Source organism: Vipera ursinii, assembly GCF_947247035.1.
Source record: "Vipera ursinii genome assembly, chromosome: 1".
NCBI lineage: Eukaryota > Metazoa > Chordata > Lepidosauria > Squamata > Viperidae > Vipera > Vipera ursinii.
In genome coordinates this window covers 334,902,283-334,928,846 of record NC_139512.1, presented here as the reverse complement: position 1 = coordinate 334,928,846, position 26,564 = coordinate 334,902,283, and the positions used below count along the sequence as shown (strand labels likewise).

At 41.8% G+C, this 26,564-nt stretch overlaps 1 protein-coding gene across 7 annotated transcripts in view; it reads right to left on the bottom strand.

Moving 5' to 3' along the window:
• The window catches only part of DNMT3A (DNA methyltransferase 3 alpha), a 119,353-nt gene that overhangs the window by 79,359 nt on the left and 13,430 nt on the right, over positions 1–26,564 (bottom strand). For all 7 annotated transcript variants that reach the window (XM_083360585.1, XM_083360588.1, XM_083360589.1 and 4 more), the window contains exons 2-3: positions 23,905–24,144; positions 8,283–8,387 (exon numbers count right to left, since the gene is read on the bottom strand). In XM_083360585.1, the coding sequence (XP_083216711.1) occupies positions 8,283–8,387; positions 23,905–23,973 (174 nt within the window). In that variant the 5' untranslated portion in view covers positions 23,974–24,144. The remainder of the gene's footprint in view (positions 1–8,282; positions 8,388–23,904; positions 24,145–26,564) is intronic.

The window sequence follows — 26,564 nt, the reverse complement described above, 5'->3', positions numbered from 1 at the left end:
GTCCCAAATCAATCCATGAAGTGTATCAGTTTAGAACAGGGGTCTTCAAACTTGGCCTTTTATGACTTGTGGACTTCAACTCCCAGAATTCCTCAGCCATTTTGGGAGTTGAAGTCCACAAGTCATAAAAGGGCCAAGTTTGAAGACCCCTGGTTTATAAGGTTTTCAGGTAGGATTAAAAAGGTAACGGTTCCCCCGCACATGCGTGCTAGTCGTTTCCGACTCTAGGGGCCGGTGCTCATCTCCGTTTCAAAGCCAAAGAGCCAGTGCTTGTCCAAGGACGTCTCCATGGACATATGGCCGGCATGACTAGATGCCAAAGGCGCACGGAACGCTGTTACCTTCCCACCGTAGTGGTCCCTATTTTTCTACTTGCATTTTTACGTGCTTTCGAACTGCTAGGTTGGCAGAAGCTGGGACGAGTAACAGGCGCTCACTCTGTTACGCGGCACTCGGGATTCGACCCGCCAAACTGCCGACCTTCTGATCGACAAGCTCAGCATCCTAACCCACTGAGCCACCGCGTCCCTCAGGTAGGATTACCGATGGATAAACCTCTGGATAGCTGTTATCTATCAAAACTAGGCCTAACAGCTAGGCTGCAAATGTCTGACTTCTATTCTAACAGGCTGTGCTACAATTTGTGAGACCAACATGCTTGCTAAAGCTAGGAATATGAACGTGCCTATGCAAGTTAGCTTTTACCCACAAAATGAAGGAACAGCAATAGGGAAGGTGGACCCATATTTGATTATTGTTAGGCACAAATGGGTCTATCAGGTTCTCACACAGATCTAGCATCGGGGCAGTTCTAGAGCTAGACCCAAGGAGCAGGCTGTGATTCACAAACAACTTGTACAGTCATGGTGACAGCTCCATGTCCTGTGCCCCCTTTACTACTTAATAGTATTATTAAGCAGTATTTTTTTCACCAGCCCTGTTTCACACAGCTGCACTAGGACTACATGTGGCCTTAAGCTTTTTGCGATGCTGTTCCAGCTGCGCTCGAAAATCTTCCAACACAATGCAACTATACAAGGCCCAGGAGAATCAATGTAGACTAAGGTGATGGAGAAAAAGCTAGCAGTCCCAAATTCTAGGCCACCTTCAATCATTGTCACTGAGTGACTTTGGGCTGGTCATTCTTTCAGTTCAACCTCCTTCACAGTCTTGTTATAGGGAAAGTAAGAGGAGAGAGACTTATTTGCCACCTGAAGCTCCTGAAAGAAAGGCAAGCTATATATTAGCCTTGTGTCTTGCCCTAGTGACAAATGAGTGTGTGCGAGGTAATTGTTTCCTAGTGATCTTTTAAAAACTTGTTAGTGTTCCTTATTTAATCTGAGAATGAAACCTCCACAAACTCAAGAAGATTGTCAATGTGTCTTACCCGGCAGCAGCCCTTGGGGTTTCTCCCTCCAGCCAGAAAGAAAAGGTTCTGCACGCCACCTGTCCACACCAGCTCCTAGCAGTGCAGGTTTCCTGTCCTGCTTTGCAGAGGAACCGGCCCCCTCCTTATCAAAGACACACTTCCTCAGAAACTGAAACACACACGCAGGCCCCAGAGGAACTTCAAAACTGCCATGCGTTGGTAGCAGCACAGATAATATCCAAACCAAAGCTCAACTTCAACTGTGGATGGCCTTAAAATCCAGAACATTCTGCTATTGTTCGTATTTTATAAACAAGGAACTGTGAATCACAAAAGCGCCAAGAATTTCAACTTAGGCAATAAACTAAAATAGGCTATGTTGTGGTTCAGTGTGTTATAGGGATCTGGACATTGTTACCGCAATCATTTTGTTTATTTGCTTAGGCATAGCAGCTTAAATCAACAGAGCAACTTGCTTTGTAAACCCAGGTTTGGCATGTCGTGTGAAGTTAGCCACAAGATGTGAAATGAAATTGTCCCAATAGATACTTTAAGGTCATGGAAAAGTAAGGATGGATGTGGGGGTCACTTTTAACACTGACCAAAGAGGCATTTTTAAAGAAGGAAGAGAAGTTAAACATATGTTGACTGAGAAGGAAGAGAATTGTTCCCATGTGTGCAATTCTGTAGGTGATGAATAGAGGAAGGACTAAAATAAATTTCAGAAAGCACAGATTGATTCATGGTGACTCAATAAATGCTGGCAAGCTGAAATTCAGCTCTAAATCTGCCTTCCTATGAGCCAATAGTTAAACTTTAAAACTAAAACATAACACTTCTTGTTCGCAAATGAGCAGAGTGGGAGAAACACATCGGCCCATGCTTGCGAAGTCAGTGGACTACAGGTAGTCCTCAACTTAACACCATTCATGTAAAGACCATTCAAAGTTACAATGGCCCTGAAAACAGTGACATGGCCAGTTCTCATACCTATGGCCCTTGCGGCATCCATAGAGTCACATGATCAAACTTTGGGTGTTTTGCAACCAACATGTATTTATGATGGCTACAGCATCCTGAAGTCCTGAGAATGTCATTTGCAACTTCCTAGGAAGCTTCTGACAATTGGGGAAGCCAGATTCTCTTAACAATTGCATGATTCACTTAACAACTGTAGTTACTCACTTAAAAACCATGGCAAAAAAGGCCATAAATTGGGCATGATTCACTTAACAACTGTCTTGCTTAGCAAGAGAAATTTTAGGCTCAATTGTGGTCATACATCAAGGACGACCTGTGGCTGTCATTTATGAGAATTCAGACTTGATCCTGGATCAACCCCACACATCCTGGTCCCCTTGCATGATTAACCTGCTTGCTCTAAATTAGATGAATTTTTCTGTCTTTTTATTAGACTGCCTCAGTGTTTTTGAAAGAGAAGGCTTGGGTCCATGTTATATGATTCTGCAAGGTGAATACAGTTCTTTGACCAAACACAAGTGGCCTCTCTGAGGTGCCATGGGTCTACAACTTCAAAAATCATGGAGGAACCTCAAGATATCACAAAACAAGTTTATTGGAGTCTATTAGGTTAAGTATGTCATAAACTGTGCAGACCCAGACCACTTCTGACTTAGAAACAGGGACAGACTTCAATTGTTGCAAAGTTTCCCATATTATCCCTATATATTACTCAAATAATGAAGCACAGGCACCTGTTATTAATAGGAGGAAAACCTTTGTCATCTTTTAAATTTTTATAACTGTAAAGTAGAGCGATGTCACCATTTCCAAATGGAAAGGCACAATACTCAAAACGTATTAAAATGGATCTCAAGGAAATATCCATAGAAATTTATCAGCCCACATTCTTGTTCAGCTGAAAGACGGGCACTTCAAGGCCATGTAAATGCAGTAATAGTAACTGGTTTACCGTAACTGTCTTTTTTTCCATGTAAACCTTGGTACTACAGAAACATTAGAGGTTGTGTGCAATAATCCAGCTCTGTTTAGAGGTGGTAGAAGTTGATAGGCCACATGAATGTTTACAAGCTGTAGCCTAGCTCTAGACATTATCTGTGTTACTTTGGTTGCTACTGTCTCCACTTTTTGTTTGGGTAGACTACAGAAGACCAAGTGACCGAGGTTTTGGTAAGCTGTCTAAAATTTGGAACAATACAGCAGAAAGTTAGCCAACGTAAGGGCAGCAAGAAAAGGCAATGAAAGGGCCATTTCCAATGTTCAAGTTGAAGCTGCAGAAAAGTGGCTTATCCTCAAGCTCAAAAGATCTTCAACAGTTACTAGCATTAGTTCTACTGCCAATTTTTCAAGTAATCCATGCCTGCCAGCTTATAGAGACAGCTGATGCCCCTGTTTCTGCTGGACAGAGAAAGCTGAGCCAAGGTTAGAACCTTTCCCCACTGTCAAATTAAAAGTGCTCTCCACCCATTCTTGAGTCACCAGAAAACTATACAGGTGTGAACTCTGTAGCCCCATTATGGACCCTGTCCCTCCTATTGCATCTATTCCAAGTCACCATCGAAGGTGACACATGCAATTTGCACAAATATACGTAGATGATTAGCTGATTCCTTAGGCCTTACGCGCCTTCTTTAGCACACCACCTACCAGCAAAAGTTATTTGCCGCTAAATGATTTATCTGCAAATCATAGTATTGTACATCCAGATTCCTCAAGTTCTGTTTGGAGACAATGAGAGGAGAGGAAATCTCATTTTGTCCCCACAGTAAATATTTTCCATCCATCTTTCTAAACTCCTGGCAGCTGAAATCTCCCCACCCCTCTCAACATTTAAATAATTTTATCTGGCCGATGAATTCTTGCTCTCATATAGTGTTAGTTTCTAGCAACACGTTATTTTCTTAACCTTTCATTTAATTATTTTCCTATTTTACCAACTTTCCCAAACCATAGGTGCCCCCCAAGCTATGGCAATAAGCAGATATATTGCTGCCATGCTGTAGATTCTGTTGTGGGAGTGGTGGCGTGTGTGTGTTAGATCCTTTCGAGTCAATTTTGACTCCTGCCAACTTCCTGGACAAATCCCTGCAGTTTCTTGGCAACATTTTTCAGAAGTGATTTACCATTGCCTCTTTCCTAGGGCTGAGAGGGAGTGCCTGGTCCAAGGTCACCCAGGTTTGGTGTCTAAAGTGGGACTAAAACTCACAGTTTCCTGGTTTCTAGCCTGATGCCTTAACCATTACACCAAACTGGCTCTGTCAAAGCCAGATTCTTGAAAAGTGAAAATGTGGAACATTAAGAGTGTTGGATTCTGTGTCAAAAGCATCAGACTTCTCTTCACTTGTCCTTTATATCTGATGGTTCTGCGTAATTATGTGAATAGGGCAGGCCACTCTAGATACTTCACCTGCCCCACGCTTAGCCTTCCAGAACATTTTCATGCTAGCCCTTTAAATACAATTTGGGGATCCAACCAAGCAGCTGCATCCATTCCAGTCTCTGCCTCTGGCAGCAGAGAGACAGCAGTCTGGCTGTCATCCAGCTCTCCTCGTCCTTTCCAAGCCTTGCAGCAACCTTGCTTCCCTCCCTGCCATGTCCATAGCAATCTCCCCGCCCAGGCTGATTCTATTTTGGGAAGCTGCCAGCAACATAGCAGCAGCAGCAGTTCTTCTCCGAGTGGCCTAACATGTGGCTGGTGGCCAGCTTCCTTCCCTGGCCATGGCAGCAGTGCCAGAGATCAGGTTGCAGCTGTGCAAGGCAGAGAACTAGAGCAAAGTGAAGGAGTCTGTAGAGAGCCCATGGTTAAAAGGGCAAGCCATTCCCATGGCCCAACTGGCAAAGCAGCCTTCTGGGAAACTAATCTGCACAGGTCCCAACTGGATCAGGAGTTCTCATACCAGAGATCGGAAGGAAATCCCATGCACTGGATAAAAATACTAGAAACCTTAATGAGATTCTGCCAACAAGGATGGAATTCTCTGTGAAAGATAAAAGGAAGACTGCCTGTCTTCTGGGTATTCCTGCAGTATACCAGCATGCTTTTTATCACCATGAAGTTTAGTTTGCTTGCTTGAGAAACCAGGAGCACTTGATTCTTCTCCAGTTGAGGTTCATGGGAGGATGAGGAAGGGTGAGGAGTAGTAGACAGTCCTCCATCACAAGTATCCCCCCTCCAAGGATAGCATTATATTCTTCAGGGTCAGTTAAAGATCTAAGAACACCTGCATTTGCACACATGAAAAGCTTAACTAGTTTTAACTGGAAGAATTGTAGTTTAACATAGTGGAAAACCTAGCTTGCCTGCTTAGTTTATGGTCTAATGGATTAATGGATTAATTAGCAACTCTATTAAATGCAATGCAGTCAAGAGTATTTTGCTTGCACTTGATCCTGAAAGATACATTTCACCAATGCCTTTTTCTATCTGTTACTGCTTATGGTCTGAGCTAAAAATCTCTGATCAATTGAAGAGGCAATAATCAGTCATTGCATGGACTGATTACAAGCAACATATGAGAAAGTGGAAGTGTGCCTCATCAAGGGCTACATGTATGCCCCTAGAGTTCAATAAATCAATATACATAAAGTTATAAATAGCAGAAGAGGGCATAAAACCACAGTAGATCCAATATAAACCTTACAAGCAGCAGCAAAAATCAATCCCATTAAAAATGTAAGGTCTGAAGAAATAAAATTGGTTTGACTGGGCACCGACAACTAAATTAGGTTCATATGAGGTGAATACTCTAGAGAAGGGAGGAACTGTTGGTGTGTTCATCCTTAGGCTGGATACAACATTACCATTTCCTGGCTTTGCACAAAGAGTGAACTATGAATCAAACATATGAGAACGGGTCAGTACCCTAAGGTACCTTCCTATACATATGCATAGAGTATATGTACAATTTAACCAATGTTAAACTAATCTAGCTTAGCATGTTGTGCAAATTACAGAATCATCAGGTTGAAATAACCTTATAAATCCTCTAGTCCAGGGGTGTGAAACTGCTGGCCTGGGGGCCAGACATGTCATCCAGAAGCCGCGCCCACCCTATTGGCAATGGCAAAACCATCCCGATACGCTGCACAATGTCACGTGATGTCATGAGTTTGACATGTCTGCTCTAGTCCAACCCCTATGCAGTTCTAGGCAACTCTCCTAGTTAATCATGTTTTGGTAAACACAGCTTATCAGTAGAGGAAGTTCTATTCCAATTTGCAACAGAAATAGAACCTCTCAAGGGTACCCTGTTAATCCCAAAGGGGCACCTAAAGAACTTTCAACATCTTGGCAAATTTGATCACTTTACGCAATCTAACACTCAGATATGTTAAAATTCTACTCTCCTTATCTCCAACTTATACAGGGAACTAACCACTGGACGGCAGTTTAAGAAACTTGTGTGCACAGAGATATGCATACATTCATTGATATTTACAGGCAACTTCAATTCCACATCTTACATAATGGCCACTAAGCTTGGTTAGCTTTAACCTTGGTTTTTGTTTTAGTTTGCGTGTTGTGTATATGCAACGTGTTTGTAATCCAACTTACAAACCCAGAAAAGGTGTTAGGTCAGCAAATTGCTGAAACTCAGCCATTGCCAGTGATGCATCAGTTTATGAGCCAAGAACATAAACCCTTTTACTAGAAATAGCTGAACTGTCCAAAATAGTTCTTTGCAATTTTCCTAGAGGAGTTTTGTTTCTAATAAGAGCTGGGTGATTTGCCAGATGTCATAGGCGTGTCCACACAATCCCCAGCCAAGAGGTGTTTGCAGACTGAAGCTGCATGTATTCAATCAATCAGAATAGAACTGGAAGGGATCTTGGAGGTTTTCTAGTCCAACCCCCTGCTCAAACAGGAAACCCTATACAATTTAAGACAAGTGGCTGTCCAGTCTCTTAAAAACCTCCAGTGATGAAGCACCCACAACTTCTGAAGGAAAATCGTTCTCACTGTTAGGAAGCTTCTCCTTAATTCAAGGTTGCTTTTCTTCTTAGCAATAGCAACAGCGCTAACACAGAGACTTATATACCGCTTCACAGTGCTTTGCAGACCTCTCTAAGTGGTTTACAGAGTCAGCATATTGCCCCCAACAATCTGGGTCCTCATTTTTACTGATCTCGGAAGGATGGAAGGCTGAGTCAATCCTGAGCCAGTGAGAATCGAACTGCCAAACTGCTGGCAGCCAGCAGTCAGTAGAAGTACGCCTGCAGTACTGCATTCTAACCACTGCGCCACCACAGCTCATGCTTAGTTTCTATCCCATTTGAATGGAATTACAAATGGAATGGAGCTGCAAATGGAGTTACAGGCATCAGTGACAGCATGTATTTGTGTGAGCGCATATGGATCTGTGGTTTTTCTGTATGCAAAAACATATAGAGTTTCCCAACCAGTTGCTTTCTTCTTGTAGCTGTTTTCCTCCAACAAAGGCCACAAAGCTATTCTTAGAAATTGCTGACTCTAGAAACTCCAGCTTTAGAAAGAAAGCACTGAGAATCTAACCCAACTCTCCCTTATCTGGTTCTCCTATTTCACAGGTCTGCAACCCGCGGCTCCGGAGCCGCATGCGGCTCTTTCAGCCGTCTCCTGCGGCTCCCAGTCCTCTGCCATGTGCAATCCAAAAAAAAGGGACTAAAAAAGTTCAACCAATCAATTCAAATATGGTGGGTAGGTCCATATCTCGCCTTGGCTCCACTCTTCAGTCAAATCCTGTTCTGCACATGTGCGCATGTACGCGCATGTGCACACATTTTTTGCGGCTCCCAGTTTTTCCTTTTGTGAGGGAACCGGTTCCGAGTGGCTCTTTCACTCTTTCAGGTTGCTGACCCCTGTCCTATTTAAAGGCCTCAGTCAGAGTAACTTCCCATCCACACCCTGGGTGACTGATCTTGCATCTCTGGACATGCAATGGCTTTCACTCACCACTGGCTGTTTCCGTTTTCTACCAGGTCGCCCCACTTTCCTCACAGGGATTCCTGGATCTGGCTTGTCCTCCTTGTTCCGATTCTCCTCAGGATCTTCTTCTCCCTGTTTTCAGGAAGAAAAAAAAGAGAGAGAGAGAGAGAGAGAGAGAATGTTCTTTTTAGCTCTTGAGCCAAGAGGTCCCTCAGAATCCCCTGTGCAAGTTTTTTTGGGGAAAAAACCCTTTGTTTTAAAGGAGCATTGTCTCTTTTTTTTAAAGAAAAGATTGTGTTCCTACCTCTGTGCATCTTGTTCCTTTCCATCAGCCTCACTAGAGTCCTGCTCCATTTAGAACTCAAGAAGTGCTGAGTTTGAACTTCTTTTAAAGCTACACAAATTGGTGTCATCATGACGTTTTCTGGTAGTGACTGTTTAACTTTGTGCTATGTAAAGAAGCATCACAGGCAAATGTGGTCCCTCTTTCAACCCAATCTACCTCATGGGGTTATTGTGGGGGTAAATTAGGGAAATCCCATGTACGGAACTTTAATGGGGTAATTAGAATACTCATATCACTGGATTTCAACAATAATGTCCTTGTGCTAAGTCTTTTCTATCCTTCAATTCCATTTTTTATTTCTTCAGCAACACTTCATTTGGTGGCTTTAATTTCTTTGTTCTTCACCTCAGTCTCCCATGGCTTCCATGGTCTCACCTCTCCCATGAAGTCTACAACAAATAAGGCTACAACACATTGTGTCAAATTCCTAAACATCTGGTCCAGGTTGGGCAATGAAATGGCAAACAAGGCAAAAATGTGCATCAAGAAAACTTATGGACAACAGTCAAGGTAAAATATTAAGGATTTTCAGTTGACTGGGACTGTCTAGGCTTCAGTTACCCAGGAAACACAGGGTAAGTTCATGAGACCCAGAGATGCAGCAAACTTTTTTATTTTTTGTTCTCTTTCATGACACAGTTTATATATGGATCTTTGGTCATTCGGGTTTTTTCCAACGTAGAATTAAAGGTGTAAAAGCAACGTTTCGACGGAATCCCATCCGTCATCCTCAGGCTGGTGGCTTCAGCTTCCTTCTTCTGGGAGAAGCATGTGGTAGTGGCTGTTTGTTCCTCTTTTTTAAACTGCCAGAGGGGGTGTGTTCTGTGGGTGGAGGTGTGCTCTGATTGGGTGGGGGATTAGGTGTGTTCTGATTGGGTGGGAGTGTGTTTTGAATGGGGTGTGTGTTCTGATTGGTTGGGGGTGAGTGGATGGGCTGGTCTTAGCTGCCAGCCTTAGACCTGAGCTGGTGAGTTGTGCTGCTTTTGTTCGGCTTCGTGTTTGTGGTGGTGCCATGTTTTTATAGTGGGTGTCAGTTTGCTTATTGTGTGGTTTGGAGGGGTTTAAAGTGGCTGATGTTGCAGCTGTAGTTAGGTTTCTGTTTTGTGATTGTGCGTCGTTATCATTGTGGGTTCGGATTTGCTTTTTGAATGGTTGTGTGGTGGTGATGTCATGTGATGTTATCATGGGTTTGGGTCTGGTATCATTCTTGGTGGTTGGGACTCGTCTGTCAATCAAGGCGGGTTTCCAAATGGCTGGTAGGCGAGAGGTATCATCTCGTTTGTTCATGCTGTGGGGGCGTTTTTCTATCTCAATGGCTTCTCTGATAATTCTGTTGTTAAAATGTTCAATTTTGGCGATAGTTTTGGTTTTTTTAAAATCAATTTCATGTCCCGTGGCTTCAAAGTGTTGGAACAGGGATGAAGTTTGTTCTCCCTTTCTGAGTGAGTTTCTGTGCTCTTCAATGCGTGCACTTATTCTTCTGTTGGTCTGTCCGATGTATGTGGTGGGGCAGGTGGTGCATGGGATTTCGTACAAACAAACAGCCACTACCACATGCTTCTCCCAGAAGAAGGAAGCTGAAGCCACCAGCCTGAGGATGACGGATGGGATTCCGTCGAAACGTTGCTTTTACACCTTCAATTCTATGTGGGGAAAAACCCGAATGACCAAAGATCCACATACAAACACCCACGAAAACCCATTTTTCCACTGATTGATGCCCAGATTGCTTTGCTAAATTTTACCTTGGATGCTTCCAAACTGGCAGTTTAATTCAGTATAAGCTTCATGTGAAATTTCAATCTATTTTCCACTCTTCAGTTATTATACACACACTCCCAATATGTTCTATCCATGCTTGGGAAAGTTACAAAACAGTGTAGTTCAGCTCACACACTATATTTAAAAATCTATTTTTAACAGATTTGCTTCATGGTATTGGTAAGGCATAATTTATTTAATTTATTGAATACTCATACTATAACAATTTTATTATAAAATATGAATGAAACAATAACTTACAGCTATCGATGCTGCCAATTTAAAGAGCAGTAAGACAGTACTGTATATTTTACACATTGTTAATGTGCTATATATATCTGGCTGAGTATGGTATCATTAACTTTAACAATATATTTAAGTGTTTATAGAAATATATTAATTCTCAGGGTTATTCGTATTATTTTCAAAATCCAAATATAAGTGTTGTATTACTCTTGTTATTTGCAAAAACCAAACAATATGCTAGAGTCTTTGAAGTGAGGGGTTTTATAAATCCTACAACTAAATGAAAAAGTGCTGTATTTTTTCTGATGATCAGAAAACAGCCTAATCGTTTAAAAAATACCAGTCTAAAGGATCAGAATGGGATGGGGAAAGGGTATAATGAATAGGGAAAAAATGGAAATTGTGGCGTCTAGCGAGTTTGTTCTGTAATATGTCATTGTGTCCATTAAAACATCCTTTTTGGCAATGACAGAAGAGTAGTGGTGAGAAATTTGAAAAAAGATAAAAGTAGCATGGGAAACACTCAGAATAACATTTTGACCATGCTCAGATACTCTGTAAAAAAAATCACATGAACAGAAAAACCTGGCTATGCTATAATGCAGACATGTCAAACACAAGGCCCGGGGGCCAGATCCAGCCCACGAAGTGGTTTCATCTGGCCCGCGAAGCCATCCTGGAAACAGTGAGGGAACGGCCCCCACTGCGTTGGCCCTGGCCCAGAGACCCTCCTTCCGCCAAAGACCCTCAGATCTGTCCCACTCCTGCCCAGGCCCCCATAGGCACCCTTGATGCCAACGATGTAGAGCTGGCCACGCCCACCCAGTAGGCCATAAGCACTCTAGCCACGCCCACCCAGTAGGCCACGCCCACCCTGGCCATACCCACCCGGCCCCCTGAGGGCAACCGCAATGCTGATGTGGCCCTCCATGAAATTGAGTTTGACAACCCTGCTATAATGGGATAGTATTTAGAAACAGAAACTGCACAGTAGCTTTTCTTCCTTAGTTGATTTTTTTCATGAAATTAAAAAAAAGTTCTTTGGTGCCAATAACAATCATCCCGCCTGCCTGATTTAATATTCTTTGGGTCTTCTGCAAAGTTCTGCCCTCGCGTATCAATTCCCACATCACTTTTTTTTTGTCCTTTGAGTCAGGCTGGACAGGAACAAGGCCAAACAGTCATTCAGACAGCATTTTCAGAAGTTCCTTATTTTATTGCCTTCCTCCTAGGGCACAGAAAAAATGACTGAAACTCAAGGTCATCCAACTAGTTTTTGTGTCTCAAGTTTCTCCGCTCCTAATCCAGCACCTTAACCAACCCGCTAAATCCAATCTGACCCCCAAAAGAACAGCATAAATATGCCCCTAGCAGAGAGAAGTAATTTTACTTAACAGCTTCCTTTTTAAAGCCACAACTACTGCAAATTTATTTTTATTTCTATAAGCTGAGTTTTGCAGTTTCAGCAATGAAAAGTTGCAGGCTCTTGCTGCATTGCTGCTTTTAAGATATGCTGAATTTGCTTTAATAGTTATCCTCACCTTCTTCAATACAGGGTAGTGTTCCCTAGAGATGTTTGACAGAAGCTTTCTTCATCCCCAACCCAGAGGATGGTGAAGGGCAATTTAACCTCATGTACCTACACTTCTATAGTTATATTATGAGGTTTTTGTCATCTTGATTAGAAAAGAAAGATGACAGAAAAGACTAGAAAAGATATGCATATATATAGAATATATCAACCTTATTGTAGTACTATATCTTGCAAATAGAATTCTTTATTGGCCAAGTGTGATTAGATGCACAAGAAATTTATCTCACATGCATAAGCTCTCAGTGTACATGCAAAACAAAGTAATAATAATAACAAAGGATGATGATGATGATGATAACAACAACAATGATAATACCAATGTTTTAATTAAGTGTTTATATGACTATAAGCGACACCGTAGAACCCCTCCCCCGGATACAAAGAAAGGGCAAAACGCTATTTATTGACAATATTTTTGCAATATTTGGTTTTAAAAAATAAGATTAATAATGGAAAAACTGCTTTGGCTTTAAAACCTGCTTTGGCTATAAAATGCTAATTGGTAATTAAAGTGAACAGGAAGCCATCGATTAAAGGAATAGAAATTACATGAAGTCTCTGAGAAAGGAACAAGGTGGAATCTGTTAGCAGCCCTGTAGCAATAAAAAGCTTCAAAAGGCCATTGCCAGTTGGCATGGATAGACTGGGGCTGCAGCTGTGTTTTAGGACACGAACAGCAGAAATCAAGCCTATGAAAAGATTGAAAGGCAGCAGAGAAAACTTAGAAATGTAATATTTTGAGAAGCCAACTCTACTGCATTTTCTGTATCATACCTATAAAGCAGGGCTTTTCAACCAGTGGTACAGGTACCACCTGTGGTACATTGGCACCTAGCAGATGGTACGCGGCCATCATAGAAAAGTGGTAGCGGGGAGGGGAATGAGCTGAACCGGTGGCAGCACCGCAGAAGCCTGAGCGAGAGATGGCTGGAGCTGCAGGGCTGTCAAGGCTCAGCGGAAGTGCCAGAATCAGCACCAGTCTCCAGTTGGAGCTCGGCGCTGATCCTGGCGCTTCTGCTGAGCCCAGAAGAAGCACCAATCAGCTGGAATGTTGCAGCATCTCCAGGGTCTTGAGATTTACATTCAGATGCTTGGCAACTGATTCATATTTATAACAGTCACAGTGTCCCAGGGTCATGTATGAGCCTTGGTGGAGCAGTGGGCTAATGCCTCCTTAAGTAACACCAGCTGCCTGAAATTAGTGCAGGTTCACATCCCACCAGGCTCAAGGTTGACTCAGCCTTCCATCCTTCCGAGGTAGGTAAAATGAGGACCCAGATTGTTGGGGGCAATAAGCTGACTTTGTAAAAATGCCGCTTGGGCCCCCCGAAAGCCCTAATAAGCAGGTATATACATAGAATGAAGGCTATTGCTAAGCACATTGATTTGTGCTTCTTAGATTGTAAGCTGCCCCGAGTCTTCGGAGAAGGGCAGGATATAAATGGGATTTTTAAAAAAATTACATGTGCAAAAGACAGGTCCTAGTTCTCCAGCCCCAAAAACCTTACAAATCTGTATTGCAGCAATATGTGGGCAAATAATAAAGATGGTGAAAGGGAGAGTAAGCAATGGGAGTAAAAAGAGATGGTAAAAAGAAAGCGCAGCTCTCTGTATTTAAGTTCATGGTAGTTAAACCAAAGATTGCACATGACTGTGAACCTTGAAAAGAGAGCAAGAGACCTGGAAATGTTCCTGATGGACAGCTCCTGGTGCTACCAATCAAGACACACTGCTCTCCCCCCCCTTTTTGTGTAAAAGGTGGAGATAAACAAAACTGAGAAAACATGGAGCTGTTATAAATGATACTATTTGTACCTTCTGAATCCCATTGTGTGAATAAAACTGATTCAGAAGCAATCCAATTCTTCTGTTTCCCTGAAAATAAGACCTACCCCAAAAATGAGCCCTAAAGACACCGCCCACTCCATTGCACCTGGTTGCATGAGGTAGGGCAAGGCGCATAGTTAAAAATCAAGCTAGGACAGGGATAGGGGGGTGGAGCTGCCCCACCACCCCACACCCACTTACCTTAGGACAGTTGCAGCCAGGCCCCCCAAGCCCCAAAACCTGCCTTGCCTTGCAGGCCCAGTTCTTCTGCAGTCACTTGCTGCCGCTTGCATGCATTGCCACCGGCCTCCATTTCGCCATCAGAGGCCTTCCGGAAAGGTCTCTGCAGCCAAAAAAGAGCTCCGGATTGACATGCGTGGCGCCCCCGGCTTCTGTTTCGCTGTCAAAGACCTTCCAGAAATGCCTCTACAGCTAAGAAATGAGTTCCAGATTGATACACGGGCACCCCCTGGCTTCCATTTTGCCATCAGAGGCCTTCCAGAAAGGCTTCTGATGGTGAAACAGAGGCTGGGGGCAATACATGCAAGTGGTGGTGAGCAGTCATCAAAGTGGGCCGCCAAGACGAGGCAGGTGTTGGGGCGTGGGAGGCCTGGTTGCAGCGGTCCTAAGGTAAAAGTGTAAAACATCCCTCCAAAATAAGACCTGTTGCCTCTTTTGGAAGCAAAAAAATATAAGGCCAGGTCTTATTTTTGGGAAAACAATTTTTAAGTCTATCTAAATTAATAGCCCCCATAATATAGGTCAGGGGTCCCCAACCTGTAGGCCATGGCGTCTTGGCCACCGGGCCACGTGAGTACTGGGCAGCTAATTTCCTGCCAGCTAATCGTGCTGCATATAAAGGAAAAGGAAAGTAAGAAATCACCCCTTGTCCTGAGATATAGTAAAAGTCAGCCACAGAGGCAGAGCTATGTATGTGGAGAGGCTTTTTGCCAATCAAGGATAGGGCGAATGCAAGGTAACGCAGACTGGAAGAAAAGTCCCTGGACTCTACTACTATGTGCCACAGAGATTCATATCTGCATGTTTAGTCTCCTCCACTCCAAATGCAGCAAGGGTGGTTACAAAATTGTCAATACCTTATTATTTCACCACCCCTGCTCACAGAGGGATTTTATATGTAATAAGGAATGGTGGCTAAGCACGTCAGATGATTCCTTTTCTTGCTCCAAGAGACTGAATATTGTAACGCTGTTTGCACTCTCCTTCTCTCAAGTGGAGGAAGCCCCCATTAGCACAAAATGACTTCTCTATCTACTCTGCCTTTAAAGACTGGCAGAAGTGAAAATAATTGTGTGTTTTTTTGAAAATGCATTGGCGCTATGAAGCTGTGGAAATGCCCAAAGTTACTGTTCTTAGTAGGTTAAAAGTCCAGGATTTTCAAAGGAAAAAGCCCCTTCTTAAACAGGGCACCACTTGCTCAATCATCCAAAGCTGGACAACCTCTCAAGGAGATTCCTCCATTCACAAATATACAACAACGGTGGTCCGTAAACTACTGATAATGGTAGATTGGTGTGATTCCAAAACAAGGACAGGCATCCATTCGCTTTTCTTTCCACTAATGTGCGGCGTTTCCTTCCAGATGGATCTGTGACTCATCCATACCTAAATCATTAATTAGCTCTACCTGTGATTCAGGTTTAATAAATGGCTCAATTATCCTCTAGGGCAGGGGTCTTCAACTTGGCCCTTTTATGATTTGTGGACTTCAACTCCCAGAATTCCTCAGCCAGAGTGCCTGGCTGAGGAATTCTGGGAGTTGAAGTCCACAAGTCATAAAAGGGCCAAGTTTGAAGACTCCTGCTTCTAGGGGTCCTCCCTCCCTTTCTTCTTCAATCTTACTGTCGTTACCAAATAATCCTATAATACACTTATACCCCCTTGCTGCAACTACTAAGAAAAAGCTTTTGCTCAGAAATAAGTTTGTACAAGGCAGAACATCATGAAGCTCAGTTCTGATCACTTAGCCCTTCAGAAACCCAAAGCTGCAATTTTACTCTTTACTATTTTTCTGCTGATAGGGAATGTGAACTATTTCTCTTTCCCACTTAAAACTAAGGAAAACCACACCACTAGTGTTTAAGAAATGGCCAATTTCTCACACCATGATTGGGGGTGAGGATCCCCAAGGATCATAAAGTTCTGCACACTTGCTTGAAGGATCTCCTCTTCCTATATCAAACTGCCCATTTAGAGCCAGCAGCAAAAAAGCTGCCTGCTTGAGCTGTGCTGATGGGAAAATGACGTAGATCTGCACTGTTGTAAACCATGACATACTTGCTTAGTTCCTCTCTACTGAACTTTCACATCCCAAAATCTGATCTGTTCTGACAAGATTTTGCCTTGCCAAAGTAATGAATTCTCACCGCTGACTTCATTTTGTTTCCCCTGTGGAAATCAGTGCATAATTTACATTCTTTATTGCTTTTGCTAAATATTTTTGTATTTGTATTAATTTTTCTATTATTTCACTCAGATGCCTCAAGCAACTTGTAGCTGGAAAGTAGAATAAATGTTCCTTAAAGGAATAAATAAAATAATGTTGCAATTTTATGGTTATAATCGTAGTTACTAACCCCATTTTGGAATTTTCATGAATCAAGGAAAGCGGATAATTTCTCTTCAACTTTAGAAACCATAAAGGAAAAATTCTCAATAATGCTTTAACATAACTATTTGATGTATTCTGCAAGTCATATATGGAATTGACTTTGAAGGCCAGCCAAAAATTGTTTCAGAAAGTGTCATGCAAATTATGACTATTGTCTACAACATCTGCCTCCAGATTTGACTCAACTTCCTATATTTTTCCAACAACCATTTGAAGTGTGATACTTATCTAAACAAAGCAGGACATCTCAAGGTCCACCTGCTGTCTTTTCAATATTGTGCAGAATAGTCATTCTTCATGCCTCCCCACTGAGTGAGGTTAGCCTGGTGCTAATTGAGAATCAAGTCCTTCTTCCAGTGGCAATCCAGCTTTGCAAATTTCTCTAAAGTATTCTATGTATCTTGAAACAATTGGACTTGTGTGAGTCCACCTCCTGAGTTATCTATTTGATAAGGAGACAAAAAGTATATGCCCTCATAGCTTCAGATTTGAAATATATTTTCTAGACTCATTTCAACGAGGGTTCTTCCAGGATATGATAGTGAAATTACTTAGTTTGCTTTGCTAATAATCTTGGTTGGAAATTAGTTGGGAGAAGTGCAATCCTGCTAGTTGTCTTGAAGCTCTCAGCAATTTTCAATACCATCAATCATGGGATTCCTCTGAGCCATCTAATGAGAATTGGACTTCTAGGGCTATTGTTCTGCAGTGGTTCAAGTCCTTCCAGTTGGGATGTACACAGAAGGCAGGGCCAGTGGACTATTTGGCACCTATATCATTATTCCTTGGGATTATATCTTTGTTTTCTAGGCTATTTAATTACTAAGGAAGGACATTATTATGCTGATGGCACCCAGCTATACTGTTCACTATTTTTTTAACTCCAAAGAAGCAACTGATAGCCTTGAATGCTTCCTATTATAAATAATGCTTTAGATGGAAAAATATGAAATTAAATCTAGATAAGCCACCTAGAGTCATTTTGGATAGCAAGATGGGCAACATATAAATTTAATAAATAAATAACTTAAAGGTATTGCTGGTAAGGAAAAAAAACTGGACTCTAGGATTGAGATGAAGCCTTTTCTAGAAAGAATTTCACTCGGTCAGAAGTTTGAAAATACTCCCTAATCCCCAGCTGGCACTAGATTTGTAGGTGATGGCTTCAATAATTTACATAATTACATCTAGTATACCAATTACCACCCTTCTTCCTCCTGACTTTCTTACCCCATCTCTGTTGTGTTCAGAACTTTTCCTCTCTGGTCTGCACTGAAATTGATAAGGGCAAAAAACCTTGATCAGTGTTACCAAAACATCTTTGGATTCCTATTAATTATTATGACTGATATCACTATATTGATATATATTTGAGGGAGAAACTAGAAAATTTCTGAATATTATGTATAAGCTTGTCAGTCAGAAAAGAAAGTAGTGTCAGGTGAGGGAGCTTTGGATGTTGATAGTGATCAATAGCAGTAACACTTAGATTTATATACGGTACCACTTCACAGTGCTTTACAGCCCTCCTCTCTAAGTGCTTTACAGAGTCAGCATATTGCCCCCAACAACCTGGCTTCCTATTTTACTGACCTTGGAAGGACGGAAGGCTGAGTCAATCTTGAGCTGGTCAGAATCGAACTCCTGGAATGAGCAGTGAGTTAGCCTGCAGTACTGCATTCTAACTACTGAGCCACCACAGCTCAAACAGATATTTCAATAAGAACAGAGAATGAAATGTGAGGAAGGTCAGGATTTCCAGGTCTTTACCAAAACAATACAACAAATGATACAAGAAGTCTATCCACAGATGATTCTAAAAACTTAGGAAGACTGAAATTACATTATGTAATTGGTTAATCATTTTTTAAAAGCATTATTTTTAAAGTTTTTGAAATGGGTTCCCCATATTTCACGTAATCACAACAGACCTAAAAATCAGAAATACCTTAATGATATCTGGAATTAAACAAAGATCCAGCAATTAAAGAATTAAAGCGGGTGTAGGAAGGAAGCTAATTTAATCAGGAAAAAAACTATAAAAGGCAATAGAATTCATCCCCACACCTCTTACCTTTTCCTTGATTAGCAGTAAGCCAGCAATGCTGACAGACATAACTGATCCAGGCTTTCTTGATATGCAGTTTTAATTACTATTTTAATTACAAATTCTGAACAAATGAAGCTGCTTATACTTTATCAGGCCTATGGTTCATCTAGCACAGTGTTTATTAAAATCTTTTGCTCTCAGGACCCCTTCTCACTTTTGTTGAAAATTATGGAGGATCTCAAAAGAGCTGCTTGTATGGTTTACATTTATAGGTATTTACCATATTAAAAATTAAAATTGATATATTCACTGCTGATACTGCTTCTCATGATTGTTTCATGAGATTTTAATATTGTATTATTTTTCAACATAGGCTGGCAAATAATTTTGATTTTGCACACACTGCAGGAGGGTCTTGGGAGATCCCCAGGGGTCCTAGGGCACCCTTTAAGAAACCTGGTCTAGCTTATTATCTCTTTTAAGTTTATCCAAATGGGTGTCCAGGAATCCTGGGAGATGTAGTCCCAAAAAATCTGCAGGACTTTAGGTTGGTATGGGCTCATCTATACCCACTGTTCTAAATCTCAGATTTTTCCCCATCACTAATTGAAACTGTTAGGTACAAAGCAAATATTCTATCACTTAAGGGTGTTCTCTGAGCTTAGTTGTTTTCTTGCAGATGTTTCATTACCCAAGCTGGGATGCTAGCACTGAGGATGTTATCTAGTTTTGGGGAATAAAACATCTGCATGGAAACAACCAAGCTCAGAGAGCACCAGGGACACCTCATTTCAACTCTAAACTACAAATATTCTTTTATTAGTACTCTATCACTTATACCCTACTCACATCTCAAATCTACTTGATCACTCTAATTCAGGGGTGTCAAACTTGCAATGTCACGTGACATGTACAACGTATCATGACTTTTTTTCCATTGCCCGGCAAAGGGGTGGGCGCAGTTTCGGCATGACTAGCAACTGGCCCGTTGGCCAGCAGTTTGACACCTCTGCTCTAATTACTTCCTCATGACAGCTAAGCTATAAAAATAAGTGTCTACAAATCTGAGTCCTGCAACTTCTTCCCCCAAATCCTGGTTCTCACTGTTTCACACTGTTAAGAAGATCCTCACTGGTGAACAAAGCACAGGTAAGTTCTTAGTAAGCAAACCTCCACCAAGCAGCAAAAGTGCAAAGTTCACAAAACAATAAAAATAGCAGATTTTGCATATGTATAATGCAAACTGATTTAGTGAAAATAAAGATATCACTTGAGAAAAGATTTGTTACTACAGTGAGTAACATGAAAATCATTTAGAATTTGCAGCAACAATAGCATCAAGCAGAAATTGCTTGATGCTTAAAATTGCTTCAATTAGTGCAGAATTTGGAAATTAATATTTTAAATTTGTTTCATTTAGTTATGTACTTATACCATTTATAAATCTTGTCATCTTCTTAGTAGGCTACTAGAATAATATGTAATGTACATATCATTAAAATTTAGTACAATACTAAGAAATGGAGAAGCAAAAGAACATTTATCAGGAGGTTTATTATCTTTATAGCCAATATAATCTTCTCAGTCGGAAGTTCCTCAAGTAAAATGCCACTACCGGAAAACTTTTGTCTTGAATACACACCAATTTATTCTTTCCAAATAGCAAAACATAAAACACACCTTCATATAAGAGGTCATAATTTATGAACATATTCAAATGGAAAATAGTCCTTTATTTCAGAATCAAACCATTTTATTTTTATATATTTTTTATCTTTATTTTATTTTATTCTACCCATCTTGTTTCAAGGCAACTTTTTAGGGATTGGTAGGCCAAACTCAGAACTATAAATTATGCCCAGAAGCAAACATTTATTCAAGTACATCAAGCCTGCACAATATATGGACTATAGGCTGCACGTGGCCCACCAAAAAACTTGTATTGGCATTTTTAAAAAATTCAATAAATCTACTGCCCCCCCAACATTGTTTCCCCCCCCCTAAAGAACAGGCTGCTGACTTTACTGACTGCTGCCTCAGAAGACACCTCCACACTTCAATGACATGGTCAGTTCATCACTGCACTGCTCACCTAGCTGATCAGCACACTAACTATTCCTTTGCAGCTGCAATTCTTTTTAATGTATTAATGTGGCCCTTTCCCCCCTACAACTTGTGCAGGCCTGCCGTACATTATATGACTCCCCCAAGGACACCCCTGACAAGATACCTAGATTTTAACTAGTTGTTGTTTCTCAATACTATTCACAAGAAGCTCGATATAGAGATAAGTTGTGTGATGTCACGTGACGTCACAAGTTTGACATGTCTGATTTATACCAACACATATCCGTCTACTGTTGCCTCATGGGTTACTTTTTGAACTTCTCAATTTAGTCTGCAACCCTGGAATTCTCAAGTTGCACCCTTATCCAAGTACTAAATGTGTTCAGTTTTCTAATTCTATCAAGATCACGTGTTAGTTGCCACCTGCTACTATAGTATCCCAAACCACAACTGCATTCAGCAAAACCATCTGGAATAGCCATCCCTATCACATTCCAGCGTAGGACCATTATCAGGACAACAAGGCAGTTTCCATTCTTAAATTGTGCCTAAATCCAAATAAAAAAATATACAGATTCCATAATTCTTTAAAGATTACATTAGCTGCCTATTTATATTTTGAGTGAATGTAAGATGTCTGGGACGCGGTGGCTCAGTGGGTTAGGACGCTGAGCTTGTCGATCGGAAGGTCGGCAGTTTGGCGGGTCGAATCCCGAGTGCCGCGTAGCAGAGTGAGCGCCTGTTACTCGTCCCAGCTTCTGCCCACCTAGCAGTTCGAAAGCACGTAAAAATGCAAGTAGAAAAATAGGGACCGCTACGGTGGGAAGGTAACAGCGTTCCGTGCGCCTTTGGCGTCTAGTCATGCCGGCCACATGACCACGGAGACGTCCTCGGACAAGCGCTGGCTCTTCGGCTATGAAACGGAGATGAGCACTGGCCCCTAGAGTTGGAAACGATTAGCACGCATGTGCGGGGGAACCTTTACCTTTACCTAAGATGTCTGGATCAACCTTTAATGCATAAAAATACAAACACTAGAAAGAGAAGAACTTTCCATTCCAACCTGCCTTTTGTCAGCAGCCACACAGATGTTGTCTCCATAGAGGATGAGGACCTTCGGAGGTGGATCCCTGAGTTTGGAATACTTTTCCTCATGAAAATTGGCTGGCACAGATATTAGGCTCATTCGTCCTTTATCTGATTGTTTCTTATTTGTTTATCCAGAAACCAAAGCAACATAATTGTACTTTCTCTTCCTTTTTTTTAATGAAACCTCTGAGGTAGATAATTGGCCAAAGTCATCTAGTGGTTTCCATGGCTGAGAGTAGACTTGCATCTATTTCTCTCAGGTACTAGTCACCCTTTATATCACATTAGCTTTCTGGCAGCAACCCCAGAGTAAATCCTATTTGTTAAGATTGCTGCATCTCTGATTTCTATTGATGGTGTTTAATACACTGGGATGAACAATAATGTATATAAAAGCAAATATATAAAAAGTTAGGTTGATGACACCCTTCCAATAAATCCTGCTTCTGCCAGCCTGTTTCTTTCCTCGAGCTGTCTGAATCATAGCCTCAGCAGCTGTATTTACATGCAGTCTCGTAGGCAAACTTGGTGGGATAAAGAGATGGCAACCACAGGGCACACAGTGTAAGAGGTGGTGACTCACAGCACCATGGAATGCTACTAGGCCTTACACCCTGAACTGTGCCATATTCAGATACTCGCTGGGAATCCCATTTTCATTTAGCTTAGATACACAACACTCTGGGTCAGAACCCCACAATCTGAAGTTCTTATAACAATTTCTTGCAATAGGTTATTTCTAGATCTCCTATTTCCACATTTATTTGAGGTTAATTACTCTACCTGCGACAATGTTCCTCCCATCATGCTCCCTCTTAGTAAATCCTTTCAGCTATAATGCAAACTGACACAAACACATTCTCACAACCACTTCACCACATCTCCGCTCCCACAAGCAGGAACTGAGATTGTTTTATGTTCCTCAAGGGACAAATGTCTAATTGATTCTCACAATCTGCATCCACTGCTTTCAATTTACTGGTGTCATCAGAGGTCAAAGGAGGACAACTAAGTCAATACATAAATGCAGGCCTTACTCAAGATTTCCTCCATGTTTATACTACATGCTGAATTCCATAACTGGCTCTACTTTGTGCTTATGTCAGCAGTCACAGAGTTGAGACAAATTGCTTACTTCAAACACCCCTATCACCCAACACATACTACTCCGCTGCTTGGTGCACTCATTTTCTTGCAAAGAAAGCACACAGCAGTGCCAACCCCTACATTAGGATAAGCCCAATTATCCTCTTTTGCTAGCCTACAGTTCTCAACTCAATCTGACTGAAACAGACTTATCTTCATATATCTAATCTTTGCAAACCCACACTCTAATGACTGAGATCTTCCTTCACTTTCCTGGTCTGCATGACTGACAATGGAATTTGTGTGGATCACCCTGAAAGCTCAACAGGCAGGTCTTCTCGCTCAACATGGTTGCCCTAAGCATGCTTAGAGGATGTTCGTTTCATCACATTTTCCTTGTCTCTGAAGCATCAAACATGGATATAAAATACCGTAATCTTAAGTGCATCATCAACAAATGTGAATTCTCTCTTTCCTCCTATTCTGCACCATTTCCTCTGTAATTCTCAACTAATTAATAGATATGAAAATTAATCACAGCAGAAAATTCCATCCCTAATATTTGGATTAAACAGATGCCAAACATTCAGCACTTCAGTTAGAGCAATATGCAGATGGTGCACATGCTACCTGTGCTATACAGTTTTATACAGACAAGTAAATAAATACTGCAACAATTCCCAGTCACAAATTGGCCTCACACAACATATTAAAACATGCTTAATTAAATGAAGCATATTAATGTGATAACATAACCTGCTCAGACAATTGTGGGATTCCCATACTATGCCGAGCCACAGAATACTCTATCCTACTTGGGTTCATGATGTGTGAACCATAACTAACCTAGATAGCCCATAACCTAGATGGCCCATAAGGAGACATATGGGCCATCTAGACATAGGAAAGAGGACCAGCAGTGACCCCAGCCTCCACCTGAAATTTTCTTACCTTGTGAGCATCGACTGCCTCCCGGTCTGCAGAAGGACTGCTGGTGTCAACTGGCCCATTAGATGGCATTGTGGGGAAACTGGGGCAGAGGCGGCTGCTATAGATTTTTGCTTCTGGGGCTTAATTTACAGAAGAATCCAAACTTTACCCCAAACTGAAGAGGGATAATGGGAAAGCAGCCCAAGGCGATAAACCAATGCCCCCCCTCTGTTGATGATTCTGCTCTGGTTTTCCTGCCACCTGCAACAGGAAAAGAGAAAGACGAAGGTGAGGCCCAGGCACACAATACATGCACGGAAAGCCACTTTTGAGGGCCTCTCCCCACTTGCAGGCAATCATTAACAAGCCACAGCCTTGACTCAGCCAAACTGGGCCCCCGGTTCTTCAGCCCATACAGTCTCAGCTCAGCAACAGAAGATACACCCTCCTCTTTCAACTTCCCCCAGGCCAGAAACCTTCCCCCTCCTCTGCAATCCCAACCATACTTCCCTTTCCTTGCACAGCAGCACCTGTTGCTACAGGGAAAGTTACAAATCCAGAACAAGCCTTCTTGTTGCAGCCTCCTCTGGTGAGAACTCTTACAACCTCTTTTGAGGAAAGAAGCTAGTGCCAACATGGTGGGGAAGAAAGGGAAGAGAATAAAACGGGGTGGAACTGCACTCCAACAGAACTTTCATCCTGTGTGCCAGGTACAAGCAGTGGAGCTTTCAGCAAGTCACTTTCCCCAGATCCCCAGCAAGCAAACACAAAAAAAGTCAGTGCACAAGGAGAAGCTAGCTTACCGCAGCACACACAAGCGGCTCTCAGTTTGAGTCTTGTGGTAACTTTGCTTTTTGCCAAACAAACTAGGCAATAGTCCAGCACCAAAGAGTCAACTATCTTGGGACAAGCCCAAGATTCCATCACACATGGCCACTGGGCAGCCTCTAGACCCTCTGCAGCAAGTTTAGATGCCTCCTGCCTCCTAAGAAAGTTCCCTTACTTTGATTGCCTCTGCTCTAAAACCTTTGCCGTATCTAAGACTCATCCTCCCAGGCAATGTGAATCTACAATCTTTTCCCCAACACTTCTGCAGCAAATTATACCAACACCCAGTAATACAGAGATTATACACGGTGCTGGATGAAAATGAAATATGCCATGCATTCCAACCTGTATTCATTGTTGCTCGATACACGTACATGCTATATAAACTATCAAGGAAAGTCCTCCGCTCTGAAATGCCATTGTGTGCAAACAGAAATGTAAGACTCAACATTTAATCAAAGGAAATGTTGAAGCCACACAGGTGGTCCTTGACCTCTGCAGTATTTACCTTTGCCTTCCCAGACTGCTCTTTAGCACATTTTCACCATTTGTCTACCTGACAGTACTATTTATGGGATCTATGAACAGGGGCATCTGTGCTGCATGCTTAGCCCAGTTGCCTCTCAGCCAAAGCTGATGATGGGCAGGGAGGAAAGGATGGCACCTTATTACAAGAAAGAGAACAACACTAGCCAAGATTTTTTTCCCAGCCAAAGGATTTATCTCTTCCTTCTTAGGAGTCTATTTTAGTGGCATCTGAAACGTGCTTTCTCTAAAACACATACACACTAATATGCCCATCTATGTGCAAACACACATAGAATGTTGGTATTTTCTAGGATTCCTTGCATATTTTGCTCTTTCCTCCACATTCTTATTCCATGCAAAAAAAACATGGTTCCCTTGCAACAATTTCTTATTATCAAATTTCATTAATTTTTATCAAAATATAAGATACAAAGGAAAATAAAAAGTAACAGAAACTTAGGGGAAGGAAAAAGGAAAAAAGAAAACAAAATGTGGGTCGAGAAGGGAAAAAGAAAAAAAGGCAGTGACTTCAAACTCTTTGGCACAGTAGAAGATACTAACATTACAACCTCAACTTTTTACTTCTATACGATAGTATATACTAGCCATTTCTATTAACAACAAACCTAGCTAATCAATAAGAAGAAAGCCAAAATTTCATTTTCCCTTAAAATTTATAGAACTTTTATATAGAAATTCTACAATTTCTAGAAATACAGTCTATATGCCCTCCATCCACCAAGCCATAGAAGGACCAAGGCTACCAAAGATGCAGCCAAGGCTACTGTACTGCTGCAGTAGGAGGAGCGGTTAAGTCCCTCTATGCTACAGGAAAGGTCCAAAGAGAATAATCATTTAGTCATCTACTGTTTTGAAGATAAAACACTTTTTCTCCAAAACAGGCGTACACAAACAAGCAGCCCCTATCTGCTCTGGAGGAGCTACTGTACCATTTCCCCTCCCTCAGCCCAATTGCCATCATAGTGAAAGTGCACAGATTTCCCCCCTGGAAAAAGCAGCAGAGCTGTGTACTGATCTCTACCCAACAAGAGATGCTAAAAATAATCAGGCACAAATCAATCCTGTAAAAAAATAAAAAAGGGAAGGTGGACAGAAGAGGTCAGGTCCACCCAGAAACTCTTCGCAGAGAACCCTTCTGTGGGCCCTGCTGCCAACCACCCATTAGCAAGAAAGGAGATGCTTGCTACCCCCTCCTATAGCTGTCTTTCAAGTAGCACTGGAGCCGATAGCAAGCCTCAGAATCTTACCACACTTCTTTCCCTTCTGGACTGCTCTGCTCCTGGCTGTCTGCAGTGCGGTATTCT